At 47.4% G+C, this 25,467-nt stretch overlaps 12 protein-coding genes across 12 annotated transcripts; 7 read left to right on the top strand and 5 right to left on the bottom strand.

The window, feature by feature from the left end:
- Positions 1–150: 150 nt before the first annotated feature.
- On the bottom strand, positions 151–1,295 carry kae1 (O-sialoglycoprotein endopeptidase; the record flags this gene model as incomplete). Its single annotated transcript, XM_057205726.1, has 2 exons — positions 151–884; positions 944–1,295. The coding sequence occupies 2 exons, from the start codon at positions 1,293–1,295 to the stop codon at positions 151–153; spliced, it is 1,086 nt and encodes a 361-aa protein (XP_057066333.1).
- A 329-nt stretch (positions 1,296–1,624) lies between these two features.
- N7495_003056 (ribosomal lysine N-methyltransferase) lies at positions 1,625–3,249 on the top strand (the record flags this gene model as incomplete). The annotated part of the gene is made up of 3 exons (XM_057205725.1): positions 1,625–1,775; positions 1,885–2,714; positions 2,773–3,249. 3 exons carry the CDS (start codon positions 1,625–1,627, stop codon positions 3,247–3,249), a joined length of 1,458 nt encoding a protein of 485 aa, XP_057066332.1.
- A 631-nt stretch (positions 3,250–3,880) lies between these two features.
- N7495_003055 (uncharacterized protein) lies at positions 3,881–5,788 on the bottom strand (the record flags this gene model as incomplete). The annotated part of the gene is made up of 4 exons (XM_057205724.1): positions 3,881–4,624; positions 4,682–4,978; positions 5,034–5,522; positions 5,630–5,788. 4 exons carry the CDS (start codon positions 5,786–5,788, stop codon positions 3,881–3,883), a joined length of 1,689 nt encoding a protein of 562 aa, XP_057066331.1.
- Positions 5,789–5,862: 74 nt separating this feature from the next.
- Positions 5,863–6,075, bottom strand: N7495_003054 (uncharacterized protein; the record flags this gene model as incomplete). Its single annotated transcript, XM_057205723.1, has 1 exon — positions 5,863–6,075. One exon carries the CDS (start codon positions 6,073–6,075, stop codon positions 5,863–5,865), a length of 213 nt encoding a protein of 70 aa, XP_057066330.1.
- A 166-nt stretch (positions 6,076–6,241) lies between these two features.
- cnaB (calcineurin regulatory subunit B) lies at positions 6,242–7,277 on the top strand (the record flags this gene model as incomplete). Its single annotated transcript, XM_057205722.1, has 5 exons — positions 6,242–6,347; positions 6,415–6,467; positions 6,534–6,607; positions 6,694–7,028; positions 7,273–7,277. The coding sequence occupies 5 exons, from the start codon at positions 6,242–6,244 to the stop codon at positions 7,275–7,277; spliced, it is 573 nt and encodes a 190-aa protein (XP_057066329.1).
- A 2,723-nt stretch (positions 7,278–10,000) lies between these two features.
- On the top strand, positions 10,001–11,659 carry N7495_003052 (uncharacterized protein; the record flags this gene model as incomplete). The annotated part of the gene is made up of 3 exons (XM_057205721.1): positions 10,001–10,823; positions 11,220–11,486; positions 11,571–11,659. 3 exons carry the CDS (start codon positions 10,001–10,003, stop codon positions 11,657–11,659), a joined length of 1,179 nt encoding a protein of 392 aa, XP_057066328.1.
- A 1,199-nt stretch (positions 11,660–12,858) lies between these two features.
- N7495_003051 (mitochondrial 37S ribosomal protein uS9m) lies at positions 12,859–13,846 on the bottom strand (the record flags this gene model as incomplete). The annotated part of the gene is made up of 2 exons (XM_057205720.1): positions 12,859–12,950; positions 13,003–13,846. The coding sequence occupies 2 exons, from the start codon at positions 13,844–13,846 to the stop codon at positions 12,859–12,861; spliced, it is 936 nt and encodes a 311-aa protein (XP_057066327.1).
- Positions 13,847–14,046: 200 nt separating this feature from the next.
- N7495_003050 (putative translation elongation factor eEF-1 subunit gamma) lies at positions 14,047–15,638 on the top strand (the record flags this gene model as incomplete). The annotated part of the gene is made up of 3 exons (XM_057205719.1): positions 14,047–14,082; positions 14,146–14,347; positions 14,638–15,638. 3 exons carry the CDS (start codon positions 14,047–14,049, stop codon positions 15,636–15,638), a joined length of 1,239 nt encoding a protein of 412 aa, XP_057066326.1.
- A 972-nt stretch (positions 15,639–16,610) lies between these two features.
- Positions 16,611–17,035, top strand: N7495_003049 (uncharacterized protein; the record flags this gene model as incomplete). Its single annotated transcript, XM_057205718.1, has 3 exons — positions 16,611–16,626; positions 16,664–16,758; positions 16,856–17,035. 3 exons carry the CDS (start codon positions 16,611–16,613, stop codon positions 17,033–17,035), a joined length of 291 nt encoding a protein of 96 aa, XP_057066325.1.
- A 2,879-nt stretch (positions 17,036–19,914) lies between these two features.
- Positions 19,915–21,341, top strand: N7495_003048 (uncharacterized protein; the record flags this gene model as incomplete). Its single annotated transcript, XM_057205717.1, has 2 exons — positions 19,915–20,105; positions 20,165–21,341. The coding sequence occupies 2 exons, from the start codon at positions 19,915–19,917 to the stop codon at positions 21,339–21,341; spliced, it is 1,368 nt and encodes a 455-aa protein (XP_057066324.1).
- Positions 21,342–21,849: 508 nt separating this feature from the next.
- rrp36 (putative pre-rRNA processing protein) lies at positions 21,850–22,982 on the bottom strand (the record flags this gene model as incomplete). Its single annotated transcript, XM_057205716.1, has 2 exons — positions 21,850–22,794; positions 22,848–22,982. 2 exons carry the CDS (start codon positions 22,980–22,982, stop codon positions 21,850–21,852), a joined length of 1,080 nt encoding a protein of 359 aa, XP_057066323.1.
- Positions 22,983–23,123: 141 nt separating this feature from the next.
- N7495_003046 (NIF domain protein) lies at positions 23,124–24,819 on the top strand (the record flags this gene model as incomplete). Its single annotated transcript, XM_057205715.1, has 2 exons — positions 23,124–23,479; positions 23,595–24,819. 2 exons carry the CDS (start codon positions 23,124–23,126, stop codon positions 24,817–24,819), a joined length of 1,581 nt encoding a protein of 526 aa, XP_057066322.1.
- Between the last annotated feature and the right edge of the window lie 648 nt (positions 24,820–25,467).

Here is a 25,467-nt window from a genome sequence, read left to right as displayed (position 1 = left end):
CTGCCCAACGAGCCACTTGAGTTACTCTGTTAGTTCCACAAATCTTGTTCCAAAACCTCCTTACGACTCCAGATAGTCTTCAATCAAACGCGTCGTGGACAATTCCGCGCCGATAAGCTTTATTCGTAATTCATGAATATTTTTTCATATCTAATCCCTCCACTTCACAAACACTTCGTCTGTCCGGAAACGCTGGGTACAGGTAGATTCCTTCAGTGGAGTGGTGATACCCATCTTGTATGATAGCATGCCAGCCTGGGCAATCATGATTCCGTTATCAATACAGAAGCGCTCGTCTGTTGCAAAGACACTTCCACCGCGGTCTCGAGCCATGATGCCCATCATCTCCTGTAATCGTTCGTTGGAGCCAACACCACCCACGATGAGCACCTGCTTAGAACCAACATGAGCCATTGCCCGTTCAGTAATCTCAACCAGCATGGCGTAGACTGTCTCCTGGAGCGAAAAGCATAGGTCTGCACGAGTGGGCTTGTCATATAGATCTTGGTCATGCTCTTGATCGGCGTTCTCCTCGTCGTCCTTCGCACCATTTTCTCCGCTCAACCCCAAGGATCCAGCCACTAAGTCGATGGCAGCCAATATTCCAGAAAATGAACAGTCCATTCCTTTCACAGTATATGGAAGATCCACTAGCCGCTTTCCCTTCTTTGCCAACTGCTCAATATTGTATCCTGGGAAAGGATCATTTGGAATGTGCAGAGTGCGAGCAAATCGATCCAAGCAGTTGCCGACAGCAATATCGAGAGTTTCGCCAAAGATACGGTATCTTTGGGAGCTATATGCGATCACTTGTGTATTTCCGCCAGAGACATAGAGGACGACTGGGTTTTGAGCACCAGTAATGAGGCGGCCCATTTCAATGTCTGTTATGTACTGATATGTTAGAATTTTGTAAATTCAGAAACCATGAGATATTACATACGACCAACACAATGGTTGACTCCAACCATGGGCTTGCCCCAAAGCAAGCTTAACATCCGTGCCGCAATTGCAATGCTCTGTAGCGGGGCACCCATTCCGGGACCTTTAGTATAGCAGATACAGTCCACATCTTCAGGCAACACATGCGCCTCCTGAAGTGCCTGCTTCACCAGCTTCACAACCCATGCTCGATGATGACGGGCTGTATCCTTGGGCAGAAATCCTTCTCCAGGTGGGGAGTTGTACGTGTGTCGGACATTTGCGAGTACTTGCGGGGTACTGCCATCTTCGGGATGAAGCATAATTCCAATTCCCACCTTATTGGCAGATCCTTCCATACCAATTGCAATCATGGTGATGGGCAGGTATTGACCTAGATAGTATGATGTAGACTATGTTGAACTTGAAAATGATGGAGTATGAGTTTCTGCTGGTTTTTCGTTATCGTTATCAGGGTCAACACTAAAGGGCGAAGGCGGTGATGGCGGTTCTCCAAAGAGTACAAACCTTGTCCCCAATCTACATACTCTCTTTATTGAACACTTCCACGCCATCCTTTCCTTTTTCTTTTCTGTTCATACATTCACTATAGTTTACAAGACTTGGCTTGAATGTATCTCTGAGGAATTTGAAATCCTATCCATAATTTCTCTCACCTCCCCTGAACCCGGACCTCTACACCATGTCCTCCTCAGCCCACTTCCCAAACCCTGAAAACTTCGAGCTGCAGTCTCGTGATCTCATCTCCTGGCTCCATGTCTGCCCAGGAGTGAGAATCAATCCCAAGATCAATCTAGCTGATCTAAGATCAAAGGGCGCAGGACGAGGACTCGGTAAGTTCTATTTTCCCCCCACCACACACTAGCCAGCCCCCAAGTGGCACAGAAAGCCATATCAAACTGAACCCCATCTAATATCACATTCTTTCCTTATTGGATATAGTTGCCGGAGCCAACATAGCCGAGGGTGAGGAATTATTTTCTATCCCGCGCTCCATAATTCTCTCTGTGGAGAACTCGGGGTTGAAGAGTCTGCTTCTCCAAAATGAACTTGAAGCACTCGGGCCATGGCTGTCCCTGATGCTGGTTATGATTTATGAATATTCCCAAGATGCAGCATCAAATTGGAAGCTCTATTTATCCATGATGCCTAATCGGTTCGACACACTGATGTTTTGGTCACCGGACGAGTTACGTGAATTACAGGCTAGTGCCATTGTCGATAAGATCGGCAAGCAAAGCGCCGATGAGTCAATCTTGCAGAAGATTTTGCCTATTGTCAGGGCTAACCCGCAACTATTTCCTGCGATCAAAGGGCCTGCCGATTATGCGGGTGATGCTGGTGCGGTTGCCTTACTTCAATTAGCTCATGGAATGGGGTCTTTGATCATGGCTTATGCCTTCGACATTGAAAAGGTTGAAGATGATGAGGGTGATGATGAGGGCGAGAATGAAGATGAGAACTATGAGACCGACGACGAAGACGAACAGCTTCCCAAGGGCATGGTTCCTCTTGCCGATCTCCTCAACGCCGATGCTGATCGAAACAATGCCCGCCTCTACCAGGAAGGTGATTCTTTTGTTATGAAGGCTATCAAACATGTTCAACAAGGCGAGGAGATATTTAACGACTACGGTGAAATCCCTCGTGCGGATCTCCTCCGTCGGTATGGCTACGTCACCGACAATTACGCGCAATTCGACGTTATTGAGCTGTCTATACGTGATGTTTGCCAAGTAGCCGGTCTTCAGGATGATCACGGCCAACCAAGGGTCTGTCTCCACAATTCCTTCTTCACTACAGAGAAATACTTACTAACATCTCGATTAGCTTGATCTTCTTGAAAAACACGACGTATTGGAAGATGGATATGTGATCCCCAGACCATTGGCCAATGCCACCTTGGAAAATATCATTCCTGCCGAACTTGTTCTGCTTCTTACTGTTTTGACACAAACTCCCGAAGATTTTGAAGAGCGCCGCGCCAAAAACAAGCTGCCTAAGCGAGTTGCTTTGGACGTCAACCAGGCCGGTCTTCTGTACAAAGTTCTGCAGGTAAAGCAAGCTCAATACGGCACTTCTATCGCCCATGATATTCACCTACTGTCCGGCCTCCTCCCTCCAAATGCCCCCGAAGCCCTTGAGGGAACACCTCGGCGACTCAAGATGGCTCTCCAAGTCCGTATCGGCGAAAAGGAGGTCTTGCAGGCTATCATGTCCATGCTTGAACCCCTGATTGGCAACTCCTCCAAACGTGCCAATGATGACAGTGAGGACTCCAGACCGTCAAAGACATCGCGGGCATGATATATTTTGTGTCCCGTCGACCCCGACTCCCTTGATTTCATGTTCATCCGGCGTTACCGAATCGATTACCATACGAATTGTACATTGCGACAACAAAAAGTTTTCCGAATTATTAAATTTCTGTTAGATTTTGTGTGAAGTCTTTTTTTTTTCTCTTTTTCCGGCCTTCCATTTTTCCAGTCGCGCTGGCATCATAACTCAGTTATCCATCATACAAAGATTTCCACCAATCTTAGCCATGCCAGCTCCCTTGGCGAGAAATGTGTTATATACACTAACGAAACACTAACGAATGCAGAACGTGAATCCTGCTGACTGCCACAAAATGAACTGAAAGTCCAGTTGGGCTTCTGCGTCGAGTTAAAGTTCAAATGGGTGGAGAGGAGCAAGAACGGTAAAGGTGAGTGCAAGAAAAGCAAAGAAGGGGAGTCGGGCTCCATATCCCTTCGTCACCAACGGAATCGTGAAAGCGTCAGGGGGTACTAAAACTACAAAGTGGGTAGGTAGAAGGTGAAAAGGTGAAAAGGAGAAAATAGGGTGACGAAGGGAGGGTCGAGAAAAGGAACACCCGAAACGCCCGCCAAATAATGCTGCAGAAAAAACGATAACCACGGAAATATGGTGAGATAGCTCAGGCCTCGCCCGAAGCGACTACACCGGGATGTGGGTTTCCAATGTTCCCGGGTTGCTCTCCCTGCATACGCCGTACTTGGGCTGCTTGAGCTTGCGCCTGCGCATGAGCTTGAGCAGCAGCGGCCTGTTCGCGCGCCTTGACCATGGCGATTGCGCGGTGTTGCATGATTTGGATGCTATATGCATCTGTGTCATACACAGGCTCCTCATCTGAGTCTTCTTGGTCATACTTGAAACGATCTACTTTTAGAGGATCCATCTCGACGTTGAAGCGGGCAAAGTTTCGTCGATCAATCATCAGTCTACCACCTCGTCCCATTCTTCTTCGGAACGACGGCATACGATGAGGCTCCCCATGCAATTCCATGGCACGAGATGCAAGTTTCTCTCGAGAGAAGAGGGGATTAGTGACATCTACTGAGGTGTCCATCGCATCCGCAGAAGATTCCGATGATGGTGGCGTTGGCAACTGCGCCGTGAATGCAGGCCTGAATGCTGCCGCATCGAAAGTCCTCTCCGGTGATGGAGAAAGTGGTGCGCGGGTATGATCCACATAACCCTCGTTCCACTTGATATGCTTGGTGATGTTCGCCTTGATATCGCGAAGAATCTCGTTTTCCTTCTCGGCTTGCATATCCTCTAAAGACTGCAAGTCTTCTGCACCCTGCAAACCAGGCTTCATGGGCATGCGAAGTTGAGGCGCATTTGGTCGTCCAGATGGCATATCCAACTTCTTCTTGGGCTGTGGTAAAGTTTTGTCAGTATGATTCAGCTTGAACAGGCAGACAGACAAACATACCTTTTGGTTGATGAGATCTTCATCATCGTCTTTGATGTTGAGCTTGCGCTTCATGTCCCTCACCTCGGCGCGTTGCAAGAATAGCAGGCGATCCGTCGAAAGCATCTCCTTGCGAGCAACCTCACGTTGACGCACCAGTGCAACCATCTGTCTTGCATCCTCGAGTTCTTTCCTGAGCCGCCGAAGCTTCTCAGCACTCTGGGCATCTCGGCCACGAGTCTTACGAATCTGTCGCACTTCACGTCGGCGGAAACAGACATATGGGTCACTATCATCGGTGTCTTGGCCAGTTTCAAACTATGAAAAGATCAGCATCTTTGCACATGCTGACTGCAGTTGTTACGCTACTCACCTTGAGACTTGGCTCCAGTGTCTGATTCTGGTTACCTTCAACTGAACGACGCGACTTCCAGTGTTCATAGAAGTCTTTGGCATAGCGCTTTACACAATCCTCTACGGCGGCATCCATTGCTTCTTGCATCTCTGAGAATGGCAGAACGGGGGGACTATCGACTGCTGCGTATGGCTGCTTGGCTTGCGCCGTCTCCTCGAAGAAGTTCATCGTCGCCTCGAAATCATCTTCGGAGCATTGGCTTGATGCGTCACGCTTTTGATTGTAGATCTTGAGGAAGACATCATCGTCCTCGTTCATGTTGTACGGACATCTGCAGCAATCCTCCACCGTGGAGGAGAACCTAATGAAGGTGGCCGGCTGGGAGAAGTAAGGTGGGAAGAGCTCGTCATATTGGAGGGTGCTGAGGATGGTTTCGGGTGTCGGAATTTGCGCCGCATTACCTTTACCCTGTGCAGTGGCATTGATTGCAACTTGCAAGTGAAATTCCTAATATTGCGTCTCCAGTCAGTCATGTGAAAATTTGCATCCCTTGTAATATGATATCACGTGATCATATGCAGGGAAGTGTGGCTAAGGTGAGGCTAGTGACTTACTGATTCTTCGGCTTTTTCGACACCTGTTTCAATTTGTTGTAAGGTGGTTTGGAGCTCATCATCTAGTACATCAATCTCATGCTCTTGGATAATGGGGATGGACGCCTTTGAGGTGAGTTTTTTCGGGCGCGTCCGGCCCAGGCCCCCGTACCGAGTCATGACGTCGGGACGCGCAGTAGGGTAAGGACCATGGGCAGGAATGGCAATTAATTGGTATCAATAGAAAGGTCTGCTCATGCGCTTTCTTGTGAACGTAGTTTTATGATGAAATGAGATGGAAGTGGGGAGATTTTGACAAGGCAAATTGGGTGTGTCTGGGGCAGGCGGTTGGGTTGACGTTGTAATGTCACCCAGCGACCGCCTGTTTTGGGCGAACGCACGGCCTCAGGGGCTCGCTTGCCTGTCCGGATGTAGTTAGTGCGGGGCCGACCATTATCAGATTCCATTCTCAATTATGTTGTCTATCATCTGGGGAATCTCATCTCCTTCATCATCTCCTTTATAACGACCCCCTTTTTTTCTCACCTTCACATTTTTCCATCTAAGCTTTGATCTACTATATCCAGTCTCCCTTTTCTACCGCCATTTACCTTTCCCCCACCTCTACCCATTATGGATCACCCCGAACCCAGCTCTGCTGCCATGCACAGCGCACAGCGCCGACGAGGCTCTGTAGGCACCAGCCAACTTCTTGATAATATTGTCTCCACCTCTAACTGTACGCGTCTTCTATGGAGATGAAATGTGATGTGGCGGAGGGCTGACTGCGACCACCGCGTGAATAGTCGACCGAGACGAAGTGGACCGACTGCGCAAGCGGTTCATGAAGCTCGATAAGGTACCATCACCATCACCCCTTTGAAAGGGTCACTATATTCGATTAGTTGTCCTAACACTTTCTCAGGATGCCTCCGGTACCATCGATCGCGACGAGTTCTTATCCCTCCCCCAGGTGTCATCCAACCCATTGGCCACGAGGTTCGTTCCCCAATCTCACCCTTCCGGAAATGTATTCCATAACGAGGGCGATCAACTTGATATTGATATGGATACTTTTTGTATAGAATGATTGCTATCTTCGACGAGGATGGTGGTGGTGATGTCGACTTTCAAGAATTCGTGACTGGTCTCTCAGCATTTAGCTCCAAGGGAAACAAGGAGGAGAAGCTGCGTTTCGCATTCAAGGTCTACGATATTGACCGTGACGGCTACATTTCCAACGGAGAGTTGTTTATCGTGCTGAAGATGATGGTCGGCAACAACTTAAAGGATGTACAGCTGCAGCAGATTGTGGATAAGACCATTATGGAGGCTGATAAGGACGGTGACGGCAAAATCAGCTTCGAGGAGTTTACTGAGATGGTCGAGAGTACGGATGTGAACTTGAGCATGACCCTGAGTAAGTTTTACCTCTGTCGGACCTTCTTTAGGTTGTCGTGTTTTGCTGATATGAAGTGATATAGATCAAATATAGGTGGTTTCCGGTCCGGGTCCGGCACCTGTCCTGCTTATTATTCTTCGTTCATTCTCTGGTCTTTATCCTTCTCTACAACTCCAATACTGCATTTCCCCGTGCTCGATTATGGATCCCTTGAAACATGTGGGGACCAATATGACATGATGCTATGACCTGTTTTATGTAGTTTAGTTCCCACACGTCGAGTCTGAAACCAAATTGGGGGTAAAAAAAAAAGAAAGAAAGAAAACAGAATGCAATGCAAGCGTCATTCCTTCATTCTTTACCTTTCCATTTTCTTTTCTTCTGTTTTCTACTTCAGATATAAAACCACCATTGTCTCAGCCTCAACATTTTCGCACCTTCGGGACAACCTCTTTCCGTCCGGACTACAACGTGGTCCACAAATGTGCGAAGATGTGTGAAATGTGCGGCCGGAATCCCAATCCTCCCAGTCACTGACAAGTCTGAAGAAAGTAGGAAGGTAACACCGAATTCACGAACAGCTAATGCCCGAGCCCCCTCTTTTCCTCTTTTCTATTCCCCGAAATCTGAAATGAAGTGGTATTTGTCAGCTGACACGGGGGCTGGAGTGAAAAATATATATATATTATTATTATTCTCATTAAATATAAAATCAAAGCCAAAAAGAAAAAAGAAAAAAGAAAAAAAAAAAAAAAGTTGACAGGTCAGATCTATGCTGACTCGTGGAGATTTGTTCCCGAGTACCAGGTACCCTAAGTACCTGAATGAAGGCTTATGTGGGTACCTGAGATTAGGTACTAGGATTAGATACCTAACGGCCCATATTTCATCTTTTATGTCATTCTATCATCAGGATTTCCTAGGTAGGTATACGTAGGTGGAGAATGGGAAGGTTAGAGAAAGAAATGATTTACTGAGTGGTAGTATTAAGTACACAACATAGTGAGAGTACCGAGACGGGTAGTACTAGATTGGGAGAAAATAATGTATTGATTTTGATACCTATCCATATTCTGTTACAATTCACAACCTTGGAAACTTGCAAGAAAGCCCTTAATTCTCCCAAACCCCTGTCAGCCCTTTTGGTGCAACTGCGGGCTTCTAGTTGCAAGCTATATACCGAGGTGCACAAGGCCTTGGCCAAACAAGACTGAGCGAGTCCCGGCACGATTGTATCATCTAGTGTTACCTGTGGTATAAAGGGGTGAATCTGAATCTACCTAGGTATAGTACATAATATTTATGCATGGATCTAATATTAGTATAGGAATTGCCCAGGTGATGTATTATGAGCCGATATTGTCGGAGCTGGGCAGGAATACTGCAACCCGAGGTCGTATAAGCCCTACCTGTATACGGAGCACCTACGTAAAATTGAAGTCAATTCCAGCCATGGTCTCTATTCTTATTTGTGTAGAAGTTGCCTCGGAAATGAAAGGAGACTTATCAACTTCCACCTCGGCCTGTCTTCATCCCAACCAGAGCGTCGGATCCAGTTGGGGGCGTAATATATACAATAGAGTGCAAGTATCTGCAGATCGGCAATCGGGCAGACAATGGAGATCTCCCCAAACATGTCTCGGAGGTGGGGAAGTACTAAAGTATTTGTGTATTATTTTATTTCTATCCTGAGAATAAATCGTGCATGTACTGCGTACCTATGATCTTAAAGGGGCTGGGTTAGGGCTGGGTATTGAGGACGGTTAATCTACCGGAACAAACCCTAAGTTATTTTACCTCGATTCCGTAGATCCGTATAAAACTTACTTTTTATAGATACTTAGGGAGGTAGATCCAAAGTGTTCCCATGATACTGGATAATGGAACTAGATATAGATATCTGTATCATTCTCGACTCATCTCATGGATCTATTAGATGGTCAGCCGTAAGAGTTACACATCGAAATAGACAATACATAGTACATAGATACGATACTTCTTAGTCTAGTTTACCTATTCCCCTTGCCTGTAATTATCTTCATCCCTAGCTGTCGGGAACTCAGCATGAACCAACACGCCGGGTTCCCGGGCGATCGCAGACGTACAGGCCCGAAACGAGTTTAGGCGTAGATCACACACACACCGATCGACAAGCTAGCGCTATCCTAAGTAGATAGTCTCATATACCCCTTCTCTATCTACCCAAAAGAACTTGTAAACTTTCTATTATCTGTATCTAGATCTATCCCATCGTCTCTATAACCCCTCCTCCTTCATCTTCCGACACCTTCCCCAAAAGCCCCTCATTCCCACCTCTGGCGTCATCTTTTATTTATATATATATATATTTTTTGTCGATTTTATCGATTTTATTTTTCCCCTTTCTTACTCCATATTCGTATTCTATTTTGCTTCGTTTTATAATATTATTTTTCCTTATTTTTTTTATCCATCATTTTTTATTCCACTTTTTCCTATTTTATTATATTTTCCTTTCAATTACAGGACTGGTCAATTTCTTTTTCGTTTTTTCTTTTTTTCTTTTTTTTTTTTTTCCTTTTCTTTTTTCTCTTTCCCCCCTCCCTCTCGTACTTCACTCGGTACATGTACATGTACATGTTACCCAAGTCGTGACTACGTTTCTTCTTCACTCATCCCAAGGCTGAGCTCTCGTCAGAAAAAACGAAAACGAGAAAGATAAGCCCCAATTGATCTTTCAAGTTTCAACCTCTTCTTCATCTGGCTACCTTTTTCTAGAAGACAGAGACTGAAAAAAAAGATCCATACCATCAAATACAAAAGAAAGACCTCTACTTAACGTTGGGAATAAGAAAGGACAGAGCAAAAGAAGTCTCGGGAACTTAGAGAATTCATATTCAAGCTGACAGTGACATCCGTGACATCGTGACATTCTGGCATCCTACGCAAGTCCACCACTATCCCCCAAAAGTTGGGTCGATCTCGATTGTCGCAGATCTGGGGACATCCTAATGGATGGCGACCAACAAAAGCAGCATGAGCGGTTTATAAGAAGATCGAGCAATGCTCCGGGTCGTTTAACCGAGTTCGAGTCCATGCATCCACGTGGAGGTGAAAGTGGAGGAGATCAGGGCATATCAGAGGCTCCAGACCGGAGTCCACAAATTTCATATGACTATGCATCGTACACAGACAACCCATTCCAGGGAGATCCGTACTCGGCACGGTTGCGACGACAGATGGAGGCGCAGCCAGCTCAACATCGCTCTCAGCGCATGCAGCATCAGCCACAGCATCACCAGCAACAACAACAGGATACACAGTCGTTTGTGCAGTACGAATCTGGCATGCTGTACGGCTTTGGTCAACAGGGTCCTGTACAAGGACCCTTTGACGTTGTTTCACAGTACTCGACGCGGCAGTCTGCAGCGATTGAAGCCCTATCGAATCAATTTGCCGTTCCACAGTATTTCGCTCCGGAGGAACCATCGGGGACGGGGGTCCCAGGACTGTCGAGTTATATGAATCCTCAGATACCATATAATCAACCAAGTCCCATTGCACGCCCAAGCACCACGCAATCCTTTTCCACGACCATGCCCGATTTTATTTCTATGGGAGTCGGGTCCTCTCGATTGGATCCTTCGCCTTTACAGCATCCTGATCCATCACATCAGACTGCTACTGCTTCTTCCAGTATCGAGCACTCTTACTTTCAGTATCAGCGACGACTACGCACCACCTTTGACCGAACGCGAGCTGGGCGATTGATAGAAGCGAATACATCGTTGTTGGAAATTTCCGACTGGCTTGTGACAAACGCACGGGATCTTGGTAAGTTTTTTTTTTTTTTTTTTTTTTTTTTTCCTTACTCTGCTGCATTTTCTTCCTACGGCATTTTGTATCGTCGAATTGCATTTTTTCCTTCCCTTTTTATACTTTCGTGGAAGGAGCCTTGTGTGAGGTCTACAAAGTATGGACTCTTTTTCCCGTCTTCGCTGATGGCTGGATTGGTTTAAGGGCTGTCGTACCAAAGTCGTAGCTGGCTTTGACTGGACCCTTCTTTTCTCATGTACCTGCTTTTTCGATCATTCTTTTTTTACTTTTTCGTCATTTTTCTGTCATTTTTTTGCCATGTATTATTTTCTGCTCTGCAGGCACGCGTCATGCAAGCATCCTCTGACAATTTGGGAGAGAGAGAGCTAACTTGCCCCCTTTTGTGATACATAGGGATTCTGCGCGACGACCATCTCGTCTATCCTGACCGCTTACGGTTTTGGAACGAGTTTAATCTTTGCTGGTTAGCTCTGTGTCAGAAACAGAAGGAGTTGTCCCAAGATTATATCACCACAGGCCAGTTACCCGCACAGACCAATCTGATTTCCAGAGATCGACTGGAACAGTCTGGGAAAGAGTTGATTCAGATTTGCGATCAACTGGAGCAACATGGTCTAGTGGATTATCAGATGGGGATCTGGGAAGAAGAGATTCTCTGTGGTAAGTTGATCTTGATCTCTCGCAAGCCCTAAGTCGGGGGAAAGCAGAACAAAACTTGAAACTGACTAACAAATCTCTCTCTAGTCCTGGGACAATGCATCGACCTGATGGAGAAAAAACCCGAACTCCGCCACATGGTACAATCCATCCCTACATGTACAAGCAGTACCTGACGATGATCTATGGCAACGTTACCAAAACCTGATATGATGATGAATTTACCACCAATTCTTTCAACCAAGCCAAGTCCGTCGACCAGATGAATCATAACCGGTTTCAACTTTCTCTCGGAAAAGAAGGAGAAAAAAAAAGGAATATAGGCCCAACACATTATTCAGATCCGCTTCTGCCGCCCGATTGGGGAGAAAGTCGAAAGACTGGGATAATCAGCTGTGGGGCAGCTAGGATGACAGGTGCCCAACAATATAGACTACTATGCACTAGCGCCGCGCCAACCATCAACACCAATGTGATATTTCAGATCGCCCACACTGGGCAGCTTGGCTAAGACCGGATCCGACAGATCGGATTGCTGTCTGACCTATTTTTTCGGACATCGAAATCATGATCGATCAAATCATATTCCACCTCCCTCTTCTCCATCTCGCGATCTGCGGATATTTTCAAACTTCTTTCCCGTCTTTGCCCGAATTCTAGAGACTCAAATAATTTCCAGCGTGGCGTCAGCCACATTTGACGCCTTTATCCTGATGATAATGACTGCATGGGTTTAACCTCTCCAATCCTGAGCTACCCGTCGTTGAGTTGTGACGATACTCTATTTCCTTGGTGGGTTTTTCATTACGTTTGTACATATTAGTCGGAGTACTGTGCTGGGTTACAGGGTTCGGTTTATTCGCCGGATGGGACTGGGCTGGGTTTATACAGGCTGGGGGGGAAAAAAGATGGCAAGGCGGCGCATTGGGTTATGGATGGATACAATATATACCGAAAGGGTATTTTATGAAAACTCATGATCATGTTTCAATATATTGGATCGGTACAGGTAACTTTTTTTTTTTCTTTTTTCATACAATTCATTAATCTTGATGTCATCGGCCCTGGAGGATGCGAAAGGTAGATGCGGGATGGAACAATGCTAAGACCCTGTATCACTCTCACTCTGAGTAGCTGGCACAAACCTTTTTCTAATGTTGAAGGTCGCGTTCGGACAATTACGGCGTCATACTGATCCTGGTCACGTAGAACAAAATGTACCGTAAAATGTCGTGTATTCAGCAAAAAGCCCCATATGCATTTTGAGTACAGGATATAGAACAGAACAGGCGACTCAAGCCACCATAGCAGACATGGATGAAATAATACATAGTTTAGAAATCGAAAAGCATCGCTCGTCCCCCAATACCTTGTTTTAACGCTTGACCCAGGTAGGCATCTTGCGGGCCTTGACGTGACCTGGCTTCTTCCTCTCCACACGACGAGCATCGACAGTAATAGCACCAGCTAGCAAAGATGTTAGTAAATAGTTCTTCAGACAAGAAGTCGAAAAGCTCACCCTTTCGCAGAACAGGCTTCAAGCCAGGTTCATGTAGAAGCAATGCCCGCGCAATCGCCAAAGTGATAGCCTCGGCTTGGCCGGTCACACCACCGCCCCGAACAGTCACCCACACATTATACTTATCCATACGATCGGTGCACCGCAGTGCCCAGAGTGCGCTTTCACGGTCATGCACTCGCTGGAACACCTCAACCAACGATTTACCATTGACCAGAACCTCGCCCTCGCCCTCGACCAGCTGCACCACGGCCGTCGACTCCTTACGCTTGCCTTTAGCGCGCGCACGACCCATATCATCCACAGCACGCGGCACATGCTGCACAGCGTAGGGGTTACCAGGACGCAGGAAAGTTGCCAGGGCACTTCGCACCTGGCTGGGCAACATATCCGGTGAGATACGGTTTAACTGCTGCAGGATCTTGACAAGACTCTTGTATTTCTTCGTGGGAACTTGCTCGCCTAAGAAGTCTCGGAACTGCGCTAGCTTCATCCATGCCATGCGAGGAGCTTCACCGGCCGGTACTTTCGGGAGCGAGACATATTGGCGTTGCAGCGTTTCCAGCTTGAGTACGTGGTCGATGAATCGCGGGTTTCCGGAGAAGTAGGATGGAGAAGCGGGCACAATTCGCGCTGGGCTGCTGTTGAACTTGGAGAAATTAATTTCGGGCGCGGCCTTGGCTTCTGTCGGTTGGTTTGGCTCTGGTGACACCTTCGGTTGAACCTCCACCTCGGTTGCGTAGGAGCGGGTTTTTTGGAGGATTGCTGTGCGGGTTGACGTCGAGGGCTGTAGTCTCAATGCCTTCATCGCTTGTACGATGCCATTGGGGGTGTGTCGGGCCATAGTGTATGTGTTTATTAGACCTTAGCCCATGGGTTATACTGGTTGGTTGTTCTTGCTGTTTTTCCCGACGATCATGTGACCTGTGCAATATTAGTTCCTCCGAGCACCGAGACTACGCCATTTGCGCACAAAATTTCCTTCCGCCCCTCGCCTTTTCCTCCTTTCCTTTCTTCCATAACCCCTCTATAATAACATTCACAATGGCCTTCGGAAAGCTCTACGGTCCTGAACCCTCTGTATGTACGCCCGTCTCAACGGAGTGATTTATGTTTCTTATTCTAATTGTCCATTTCTTCTAGGCCAACGGTCGCACCCTCGCCGTCTTGGTCGCTGCTAAGCACAACGACCTCGACCTCGAGTTGGTCAAGACTGAGGCTAACAGCAGCGCTGCTTTCAACCAGACTGCTGAGTACCGCAAGATCCACCCCCTTGGCAAGATCCCTTCCTTTGAGGGTGCCAATGGCTTCACCCTCTCTGAGGCTATTGCCATCGCCATCTATGGTATGTGTCAACAATGGTTTTTTTTTTTTTTTTTTTTCCCCCTTCTTTCTTATGATGAAAGTATTGTTATCCCTGTCAGAAAGGTATCTTTTTAAAAAGTACATTTACCTGTTGAGATCTTTAACTTCTGAAAACCAAGGAGAAATTTTCTAGTACCCCGCTTCGGGAGAAAAAAAAATATCGGGATGGGAGCTTCTGTAGCTTTCCACCCCCCTCCTTGTTCCATTGACGAATCATCTTGAATTATTACACTGAACTTCTTAACAAAAAACTAATATTTTCGCTATTAGTCACCTCCCAGAACGAGAAGACTACCCTCCTTGGAAAGACCAAGCAGGACTACGCTTCCATCGTCTCTTGGTTGTCCTTTGCCAACTCTGAGGTCCTCCCCCGCCTTTCTGCCTGGTACCGCCCCCTCCTTGGCCTCGACGGCTACAACAAGAAGGTCGTCGATGAGGCTCAGAAGAATGCCCTGAAGACCGTCGCTGTCTGGGAGACCCGCCTGACCGAGAACACCTACCTCGTCGGTGAGCGCATCACCCTGGCTGATCTCTTCTCCGCCGCCCTCGTTGTCCGCGCCTTTGGCACCGTCCTGGACAAGTCCTTCCGCGACGCCCACCCCGCTGTCGCTCGCTGGTTCAACACCATTGTTAACCAGGAGTCCTTCAAGGCCGTCCTCCCCAACGTCGTCCTGACCGAGGAGGCTGTCAAGTACACTCCCCCCAAGAAGGAGAAGGAGGCTAAGCCCGCCCCCAAGTTCACCCCCGCCACTGAGGAGGACGAGCCCGCCCCTGAGAAGAAGGCCAAGCACCCTCTTGAGGCTCTTGGCAAGCCTACCCTTGTCATCGATGAGTGGAAGCGCCAGTACTCCAACGAGGACACCCGTCCCGTTGCCCTCCCCTGGTTCTGGAAGAACTTCAACGCCGAGGAGTACTCCCTCTGGAAGGTTGACTACAAGTACAACGAGGAGCTCAAGCTCACCTTCATGGCCACCAACCTGATCGGTGGTTTCCACGCCCGTCTTGAGGCTTCCCGCAAGTTCCTCTTCGGTGCCCAGGCTGTCTATGGTGCCAACTACGCCTGTGTCATCAAGGGTGTCTTCTTGGTCCGCGGCCAGGAGTTCAAGCCTGCCTTCGATGTCGCTCCCGACTGGGAGAGCTACGAATTCACCAAGCTCGACCACACCTCCGAGTCTGACCGCAAGTACGTCGATGACATGTGGGCCTGGGATGTTCCTGCCATCGTTGACGGCAAGGAGCTCCTCTTCGCTGACGGCCATGTCTTCAAATAAGCGTGTCGCTCCCTTTAATCCCCCTACCAACCGAAATACCCCCATAAGAGCGAGCTCTAGTTGGGCCTCCATAAATAGAATTACTGCCCATCTATCCGCTTATCCCCTGCCCTTTTCCCCTATTAGCTCTCGCGTTTGATTTGATTTCTCGCCGCGAGAGTCAAAATGCCCTTCCCTTTTTCTTACAATAACGCGCTGATGCGGTTCATGTTCATGATATGTTGTGATGATGCGAGATGATCGACTCGGTTATTCTGGTGTGTTGAGCACCTGGATGGCTGGTCGCTGCTAGTTTCTTCTAGCAATGAAATGAAGGATTCGGGACTATCCTCCTGATGAGTTTGTGGATCAATTTCTACTTTGTAATTTCTATCCAATATTTTAGGCTTTAACAGGTAGTAGGTGCATGCCGAGCATGTTCTCATTGTCTGACTCTTACCTAGTTATCTTATTACTCGTGGACTTTCACTCACCCTTCACTTTCACCTTCACTCTCTAATGTTCATTCGGGTTCCTAGGCATCCACCTAGTTACTCACTACTATAAACTAGAATCCCGCAACATTCACTTCTTATGTATTCTTCCACCTTCATTCCCTCCATTTCTTGGTCTGGCTTCAGGACTATCCTTTCCAACCTTGGAAATTGGAAGATCCACGCCACTCGCTCATCTCCTTTGACGTCCAGCCTTGGAAAGTTGGCTAATCTGTTCGTGAATGTCGAGGGCAGAGGAGCCGGGCTCCGAAGGCTTTCCAAGGTTATATATAACTTATTGAAATAGCCGGTCGTTGCATTACCCTCGTGGTAGGGTGTGATCTCGATCCCGAAAACGATACAATCATCTTTCCTCTGTATTAGTTTCACCCACCGAGCATCGGATATCGCCTAAATCCGTTGCCATATCTGACCAGGCTCCACCGTGGTTGAAGCTGCATGTCCGGGAGGAATCCAACGAGTGGAAAATTCGAAAAAAATGAAGGAATCATCACGTATGTTCCAAAAACCCATCTGCTGTATCGGACAAAGGGAAAAAGGCCAATCTGATCCAAATCAATGCCTTATTGAAGGAGGAGCTGCAGGACTCCAAACGTCAGAATGCTATGGTTACTCTATCCACATACGTAAATTCACCAGTTCTCTATGCAGGACAATGCTCGCTCATGCTAATCACTAACCTAAAAGTATACCAACCCCACGTGAGATTTAGCTCTGCACCAGGAATTGGTACCAGTATCCTCTGGAGCTAATGCGTATAATGGCATGGCTGTCGATGATACACGTCCCGGCCATCTCCAAACATTTTCCAACTCCGAGGGCCGAGATAATGCACTCAAGACGGTCTCCATAGACGGCTGCAAGAGGCGGACTCGCCGCTCTACTAATGATAAAGACCAATAGACCTGAGCTATGGACTTATTGAGGATCTCCATGTGGACCATCTCGAGAGTACTTCCCATCTTGAAACTGGGAAGCATTTCGCCCCCTCACCTGGCCAGACTCCACAGCAATTCAGCGAAAAGGCTTACACGAAAAGTTGCAAGACTGTGATCAACGAAATTTGCATTGTTGAAAAAATATTAAGACTGGCCAACTTTTGAATGGATCGGACCACCCATCCCCATCGACGAGCATATCATTGGATCAGACGTCTGGGGGCCTATAAAAGCGCAAACAAGACAGAAAGCTAGAACTTCTTCCAATTCATTCATCTTACCGAAGAGAGATAGACCTAGCTTAGGTTTCAGTCAGCCCTAATGCTCCCTCTGGAACATCAGAGTGACTAGCATTCAGGAAATTTCTCTCGAATGATCACCAACATTACTAGTAAATAGCTGATCAGCGTATCCCATTCAAATACAAAGATCACCTGGTTACTAACTCACGCTAAACAATTCATCATGGGAATCATTCATTTCCACGTGCTTGGTGGATAGACTAAATACGGATTAAACGAACTTTCAAGGCTATAAAGCAGTGAAGTCGAAAGCCAAAAGTGCTTATCTGGACATCTAGTGCCGTTTCTTGATGCTGACTACGTCCACCTTCTAGACCAAAAGTCTAACACGATGTCATACTCGACAAGGGCTAGTGATAGCTCCCACCATTGGCGGTATATTGATGACTCAAATGCGTGTATTTTATGCGGCAAAGATATCACGACTGCCAGAACAACAACGGATATGCCCATGTATCCCAATGCCTGCGTGATCAGGTTATAGCACGGGCAGCTATTGCCCAGATGGGAAGATTATAACAACACTACTATTCGATCTCGGAATGAATTTGGATGGCGTGCACCGATCCTTGCAAATAAGTTAGAGTTGACAAAAGCCCTTTTCGAGGTATTTGATGTTAGGGTTTCCAGGAGCCTCAATCAGCTCATAAACGACTGGCGATGGTGTCTTTCTGGCTCGACAGATCTTTACTGGACACCAGGATCAGGCGGCGTCGCAGGGATAATAACAGGAACTCGGGTGTCAGCGCCGGATTGTTGTTGATTTTGGCCAAATCATTGTAATTTCTATTGTAGTTAGTGTTAGAGGTTGATGCTATATAGCTCTAGAGTCTCACTCACTTGGCAGTTGATCAAGGCTCAATGGCTGCGAATCCGGTGACGACTCGATCCGTCAGGGCGGTGAGGTTGACATTTGTTGCCGTGACTTGTGCAGACCCGCGGCCACAGGGCGTTAGGAAATGGTCTAGGCTGGGCCATGCTGGATGAATGATGAATGGTGGTTCATTGTGGGGAACCTGCGGCAACTAGACAGGCTTCCAATCCCACTGTGACAAGCTTCCTCAGAAGCGTAGAGGAGCTCACTAAGAACTTCCCATAACCTAAATTGCTAGTAAGACGAACTAGGCACACTAAATAGGGATATCTAGGGCATTAAAGCTACAATTAAACAGCCATCGAAGCAGACCGTTGCTACCAAAGCGCTAGCACTAACCCATTGCCTCTCCTCCTAGTTCTTGGCGTTCCCCTTCCTAGCTCTTCTTATACTGGTCGCCGCCTTCGCTCACACTTTGGTTAGCGTATTTAGTACCTATGTAAGCTCTACTAAGGTTAGATATAGACAGATGCTAGCTTATAAGCGATTGCCTAGGTATCTAGGTAGATCACGACCGGTAATATACCATTTCTATAGGGTGCGCCGAGGTTGAATCAAAGGATTAGCATAGGAAATCCAGTACCTAGGTACCTAGGTATACTTATTATTCCACCCTTCTGAAATTTCCATGTACAAATCATTCATATTTATGAATCAGTGAATATACAACTTTGAAATTGGTATAAAAGTGAAGTCAGGCTATAAGATCCACTTTTTGAGTCCTCTTTACTTTATCCATAACTGTGGATATCTCAGGGGTGAAAGAGCCCCTCTTTAGGCCCCAAAGATCCTGAGATTAGATTAAATAGGATATGAAGTACAGACTTGGCCCCTCTTCTCTTCCTTGTCGCTCTAAGCGCCATCAATGTGACATGGTGTGATTAGGGAACCAGGCTATACCTATACCAAGAATAGTCTGATGTTGGGGGCCGAGGCTAGAAGGAATGGAGGATACCTTGTAGAGAAAAGAGTAAAGAGAAAACAGAGAGAATATCAATAAGACAGAGTCTGAAGTATAAATGTGTTTCAGGAGATGTGACGAGTCATGATGTCCAGGATAAATACCCAAAAAGTAGACCTGAGTACAGCCATATGACACAGACCAAACCAACACATAAACACGGGTTAAGAAGTTAGAAACACGTCTTGTCTCAGAATGACAATCCTGATACGTTCGGTGCAGGATGTGTTTGAGTCGCTCCACCTTGTAAGAACTAGTTTCTGTTGGATAGGTATCCGATACTTCGATTTACAGTGTATCCACCACTACAGACCAAGTACCGAGTACAAACCCCTAGAAAAAAAAAACATCCCCTCTTCCCCCTTCTGGGTCCAGACCCTCATCTTCCACAACCCCCCTTTTTAGTCTTGAGCTTCTTTAGTCCATTTTCTCTCGGACCTTTCTTAATTCTACCGACTAACCGCCATCCCACTCTCTCTTTTGACCTTTGACTTTCGACTTTCTTTGTTGCTATCTTGGACATTTTCATACCACAGAATTCCCAGATTCGTATCCCATATACTTTAACTCTCTTGATGCTTTAAATTTACCAACATCCGGGGTTCTTTTGACGCCGATCCCGTGCAGCAAAGTACTTCCAACAGACATCTTATTTTTTTTATTTTTTTTATTATAATATAAATTCGTGATACTCGGTCTCCCACAACATGTCGACGGCTGTTGCATCCGCGACACCAGCGGCGTTGTCATCGCCACATACCACCCGCGATCCCAGTCCGAAAAACTGCCAGACCTTGGCCCCTCCAGGTCCGGCAAATTCATCTCCACCCCGGATGGCGACCTCTCGAGATAGATCAGTTGCCAAAGCCTCTCCAGAGAACAAAGATCCGTCATCACCGTAAGTACACCAGAGGCGACAGAGTCGATGCGACCATGTCTGACCTGTTTTTCTCTTAGATCACAAGGTAGCGCTGGTCCCAAGATTACCGTGAAAAAGGAACCGGCCTCGTCACCCCGCATGCAGAGTCGCCCGCGACCTCGGAGATTGGATCTGTCAACGAGCCTTCCCTCGTCGAGCGGCTTGCAGGTCCGTCCGCCGGGAGGACCCATGACGGCGAGTATGCAGGAAGTAGGCCTGGCGTGTTTATCGCCCGGTTTCCAGACTCACAACCCCACGATGAGACAACAAATCCAGCGCAGTCTCTCCGTGAGGGATCAACAGCGATCAATAATCGAGGCGCGACTACAGAAATCGGCCAAGGATGACGGTCCTGATGGCATCAAACCATCCGAGGTCGGTTTTATGGGTATGCCGAAGAGTAGCTCCAAGCGAAGGCCTCCGCCAGGTCTCTCGATCGTCCCACCATCCGCGTCGCAATTCGCCAACGAGCGCGTTATTCAATCAGCTCCACTCCATCAGACCTTCAGTGGTGGACGATATCAGCCACAGCCATTGACTCGGCATGTTGCCAATCAGAGCCCGACTCTCGGCTCAACCTCTCACATGCACCATATTCCAGCTACTCAGACAAATAATCGCCTTCCTCCCCTGTCCGATGTATTTGGTTCTGATGCGTTGGGTCGGGATCGCGATGCGCGCCCTGGCCTCTATCCGACTGCATCGAGTAGCAACTCCTCGCAGTCTAACCTCGCACCGATGCCCTCTCCAGGTCTACCGGGCAGCATGTCTCTAACTCCCAGTCGGGCCCGTGAGTACCGATCTGCGGAGGAAGCTGTACAGGAGCTGTCCGGCGGACGGGAAGAGCTGCTTCCCCGAATGGTGCATTATGGAGGTCACCAACCACCAACCCCGCCATCTCCACATGTCATTCATACTGTCCCAAAGACCGCGTCTTTGGCACACGAAGGAATTGTGCCGGGTGCGCTGGGTGCGCCTCCAGCTGTAATTCTCCAGAACGCAGATACTACCGCTCGTCGTCGCCCTCGCAGCGAGTATGAACATGATAACGGGACCCCACCTCTCGGTTATGGGCCAGATCATTACCGTCCAAATCCCGCTGCAGCCAGCCATGGTCCATTCGGCGCAGGCAGGGACTCTCCAGAAACACAGCGGCGGAAGAAGGAAGAGTTCCTCGGCCTCTGCGCACGAGCTTGGGATCTATTCCACAATTAATCCAATAAAGGACCAGCTAAACTACCGACGACTTCGTGCAGTGAATTCATTGCTCAATCCTACTTCTCCCTGAGATATCTATTCACTTCTGAGAACTGGATAATCCTTCCTCATAAAATTACATTACTCTCTAACTTTACTGGCTGCTCTCCACTGATCAAGTCACAAGTTCTCCCCCTTTCGTATATGACATTGATGTTTATATATCCTCTCATATCTTTCCTGACTGGTACGACAATACGACAGTGTTGAGCCTGAGACTCGGAAAAACCTGCACATTGGGAAATATTGCATATTCATATCTTGCGGCGTTCATGGTTGGGTCATTTTCACCATATACCTTTCTTTCTAGATGTTACTTTGGGACTTTGCATTTGTGAACCACCTGTTACTTTTTCAATTCTTGTATTTCAACGTAGCCAGACTTATTCGGTCATACCATTCTGATCTCCAGAAATCTAATTTTGGTATTCAGCGTCACTCATTCCACTCCATATTCCGTAGCTTTTTAATCTGAATTGAAACGTCTCCTCTTAGGAGGTGCATCATCGCCGCCATTTCCCCATCGTTCCCCACGATTCGGCGGTGCGTCGTTGCCACCAGCGCCCCGTCGCTCCCATGGCATTTCCTTGCGCTCCTTGGAAGCCATCTTCTTTCGACGACGCTCCAAAGCCTTGGACCGATCCTTCGATTTCATCTCGGAGTACTTCTTCTCCATAACCTTCTTTTTGAGATCAGACTGCTTCAAATAGTACGGCGTGCTCTTCTTGCCCTCACGGATCAACTCCTTCTCGCGCTTGTTATGCTCAGAAACGACTTCCCGTTCACGCTTCTCATTTGCCCGCGTTTTCATCCGATCAGTCGCAGACCGAATCTGTCGCTTCAAAGCTTCCTTCTGCGCCTCATTCTTCGTCCTAGACATCTGAGTCTTCAAATCCTTTAGTTCCGACTCCCGGTAGTCATCGAGGAAAGCATAAGCGTTGCTAGTGGCTTGATTGTGTCGTCCTGCACCACTATATCCCATAACAGCGGCATCGAAGCGAGGGTCGCGCGCTTTGGCAACGTTGGGAGGTTCAACTACCTGCCGTTTACGTGTGACAGCGTACTTGGAAGACTGCACCATTGGCGCGTGCTTGGATGCGCGGGCTTTCTCCTTTTTCTCTTTAGCCTGTTGGGATTTCGACCCGGCTAGTTTGGTCGCTGCCTCGCGCTTCTGTTCGCGGGCTTCGCGAATCTTTTCGCGGATGTCGTCTAAGGGCGATGCGGTCTCTGATTCTTCGCTTGCTTTTCCTTTGCGCTTTTTGGGTCCCATTGATGCTTGGGCTTTGGCCAGGGCTCCGAAGGAAATGTTGCTTAGCGAGGCTTGAATGTCGTCGTCGCCTTCTGAGTTCGAAGATTGGGTTTCTTCGTCTTCCAATTCCTCATCATCTTCTTTTTCATCGGAGTCGCTCATCTAGAATGCTGTTAGAAAATGAGTAAATAGATATATAGAATATTATGCTGTACATCTTCGTCTGAATCGCCTTCTTCCTCGTTCTCGTCTGAAGAGACTTCCTCGGCGTTGGATTCCTCTGAGTAGATATCTTCCTGTTGATCTGGTTGAGCCCGCACACGGCGGTTCAACATATCTGAAATAGCCATTGTGTTGGATGAAGTCACGATGCAGTGCCAAACGAAGCTGATCAAGTCGGCGGTAAGGAAAAAAAAGATACTGCCACAGGCGGTGAAAAAGATAAGTGATTAGATCTTTTTTGCCAAAGCACAATTCCCACATCTAAAACAATGTATCCTTCCAGATTTCCTTCACCTCCCTGGTTCTCATTCACGCGTTCTGTCAGTCGCATTTTCAATCAAAATCAGGAACTAGGTCCTTCACGCCTTCTCACCTTTTATCATAAAACCAAACCGAACACACCATCGACATTTGTCACGCTGTCTCCTCGAACGAGGAAATCAACAAAGGAGGGGGTTGCGCAAAGCAATGCCCCTCCTTCGCAAGGTCGCCCGCATCTCGCCGGCCACACTCGTAAAAGTGAGGATTCCCACCGTAAACACCTTCAGCGTGAAGAGGGAGGATTGCCGTATGCCAGATCCACCGAAACGTCGATATGGGCGGATGATGGGGAGGATGATCGGGGGTCTTCTTCAACTCCTGCTTCTAAACAAACCAGACTTGCAGCCAATATTATGACCTCTGGTAGATTGGTCAATTTATGTGTTAGTCAACAGCAGCTAATCTATACTAGAAAAAAGGAACAAGGCCAAGGCGCCTACCCACGATCTACAACCGGGCTCTACGGTTAATACTTCCCACTCAATCCCTCCCCGCTCATATGGCATACCCACCGCAGCTTTCAACGACTACCAATTGGCTCCTTTGAATTGCAATACCCTCCTTACACACCACCTTCCAGCCAATTCGAACTTTGCAACAGGACAAATGTTTCCGCAGATGCCAGTGCCGTCATTTGGACCTTTCCCAGTCAACTCACTGCCTTCACTGCCTTCACTGCAGATGGACCAATTGATAAGCAGCCCACAGAGAGACCAAGAAAAAGTGATTTTCAAAGCAGCACCAAAGCCCACTGCGAAATACCTGGCCCGAGCAACTTCAGTTGCGAGTAAATGTGATCCACAGCCGTTGTTGGTAATCCTCGATATGAACGGTACTCTTGGCAAGAAAACAAAAAAAGGAGGATTCATCATGCGTGAAGGGCTTACAAAGTTCTTGCAAAAATTGACCCGCAAATATTATGTGATGATCTGGACAAGTGCCACACCTCAAATCATGTACAGAGCACTCAACCTAATCTCTGAAAAGAACAGAGCAGGGATCATTGCAGCATGGGGCCGTGATACGCTTGGTCTAAGCAAATTGGAGTATCAATCCAATGCGCAGGTCTACAAGAGACTTGAAGTTGTATGGAGCGATAAAACCATCCAAGCTTTCCACCCTAATTCTAAAACAGAGAATGGCAAAGTTGTAAGCCGCTGGGATCAGTCCAATACAGTCTTGATTGACGACAGCACGATCAAGGGGTGTGCTCAACCGTACAATATTTTCGAAATCCCCGAATTTACTTCTTTACATGCTGACAAGCCCGGTGTCTTTGATAATGTCTTCCATTCTCTCGACTATCTCTCCCGTCATGACGACGTTAGCAAAGTTTTGCATAAGTGGGCGGTGGGTGCTATAGTGGATGATGAAGAATCGGATTTCATCGCAAGACAAAGAGCTCAAGCAGTTCAAAAAAGAGCAGACGCTACAGATGTTACTAAATCTGCTGCTAGAGAATCCAAAAATCTTCGCAAGAAAGGAAGAAGGGAGACTAAAGATGCTGCTGACGCCTTGGCCGAAGCTACTAGCACCACTCAAGATCCCCCGCTATCAGTTGCCGATTCGGTTGCATCTGCGAACTCTCTCTTAGATCGCGTCGAAGAAGGACTGGGATTCAAGAAGCGGCAACGAGATGAATAACAAGAAAATGGCGAAAAAAACTTCGGGCTGCATGCATCTTTAGTCAACACATCAGATATTGTGCAACAAGAAGGACTGGGAAAGTAAGAGCTTGGAAGGGACATCAAGTCTGGATTGTATTTTCTATTGACGAGACCATGTACAACACGATATTCAATGTATTGATACCCATATTCTAGTTTCACCCTCGGTGTCGGCAACAGACACAGAATTGCAATATTGAAGTCTCACTCAATACTGAATATAGTAATATGCTTTTATTCCTTTTTCTTTGATAATCTTTGGCAAAACCATGACTGACACCGGGCATCATACATGACAAGCTCAAGCCCAGCCAACCTCTGATTTCCGTCCTTGTAATCCTTGGTAGTTAGTTTAGATAGGAGGCTAAGGTCGCCCAGCTTGTGAGATCATCATTTGTAAGGGGTTCGAACCCTCCGTTCCTCCTTCCAGGTAGTATGATGAGAAATTGCACTTGATCAAATGCCATACCGTCTTAGCACCTGTGCAAGGCACTGGTAGAGGTGTTTGACATATAACATTGATCAAGCTGTCAATGGAGAACTATCACTTCCAAGAGCTTGATTCGGGGGTGAAGGTGCTAGGGTCATCCTCCTTTGCTGTTAGAAATTAGTTCAAGAAGACTTT

This window comes from Penicillium taxi, assembly GCF_028828555.1.
Source record: "Penicillium taxi strain IBT 34144 chromosome Unknown utg000002l_segment0_segment0, whole genome shotgun sequence".
In the NCBI taxonomy this organism is placed as follows: Eukaryota; Fungi; Ascomycota; class Eurotiomycetes; order Eurotiales; family Aspergillaceae; genus Penicillium; species Penicillium taxi.
The sequence above is the reverse complement of the archived record's forward strand: the minus strand, read 5'-3'. Positions and strand labels throughout refer to the sequence as shown.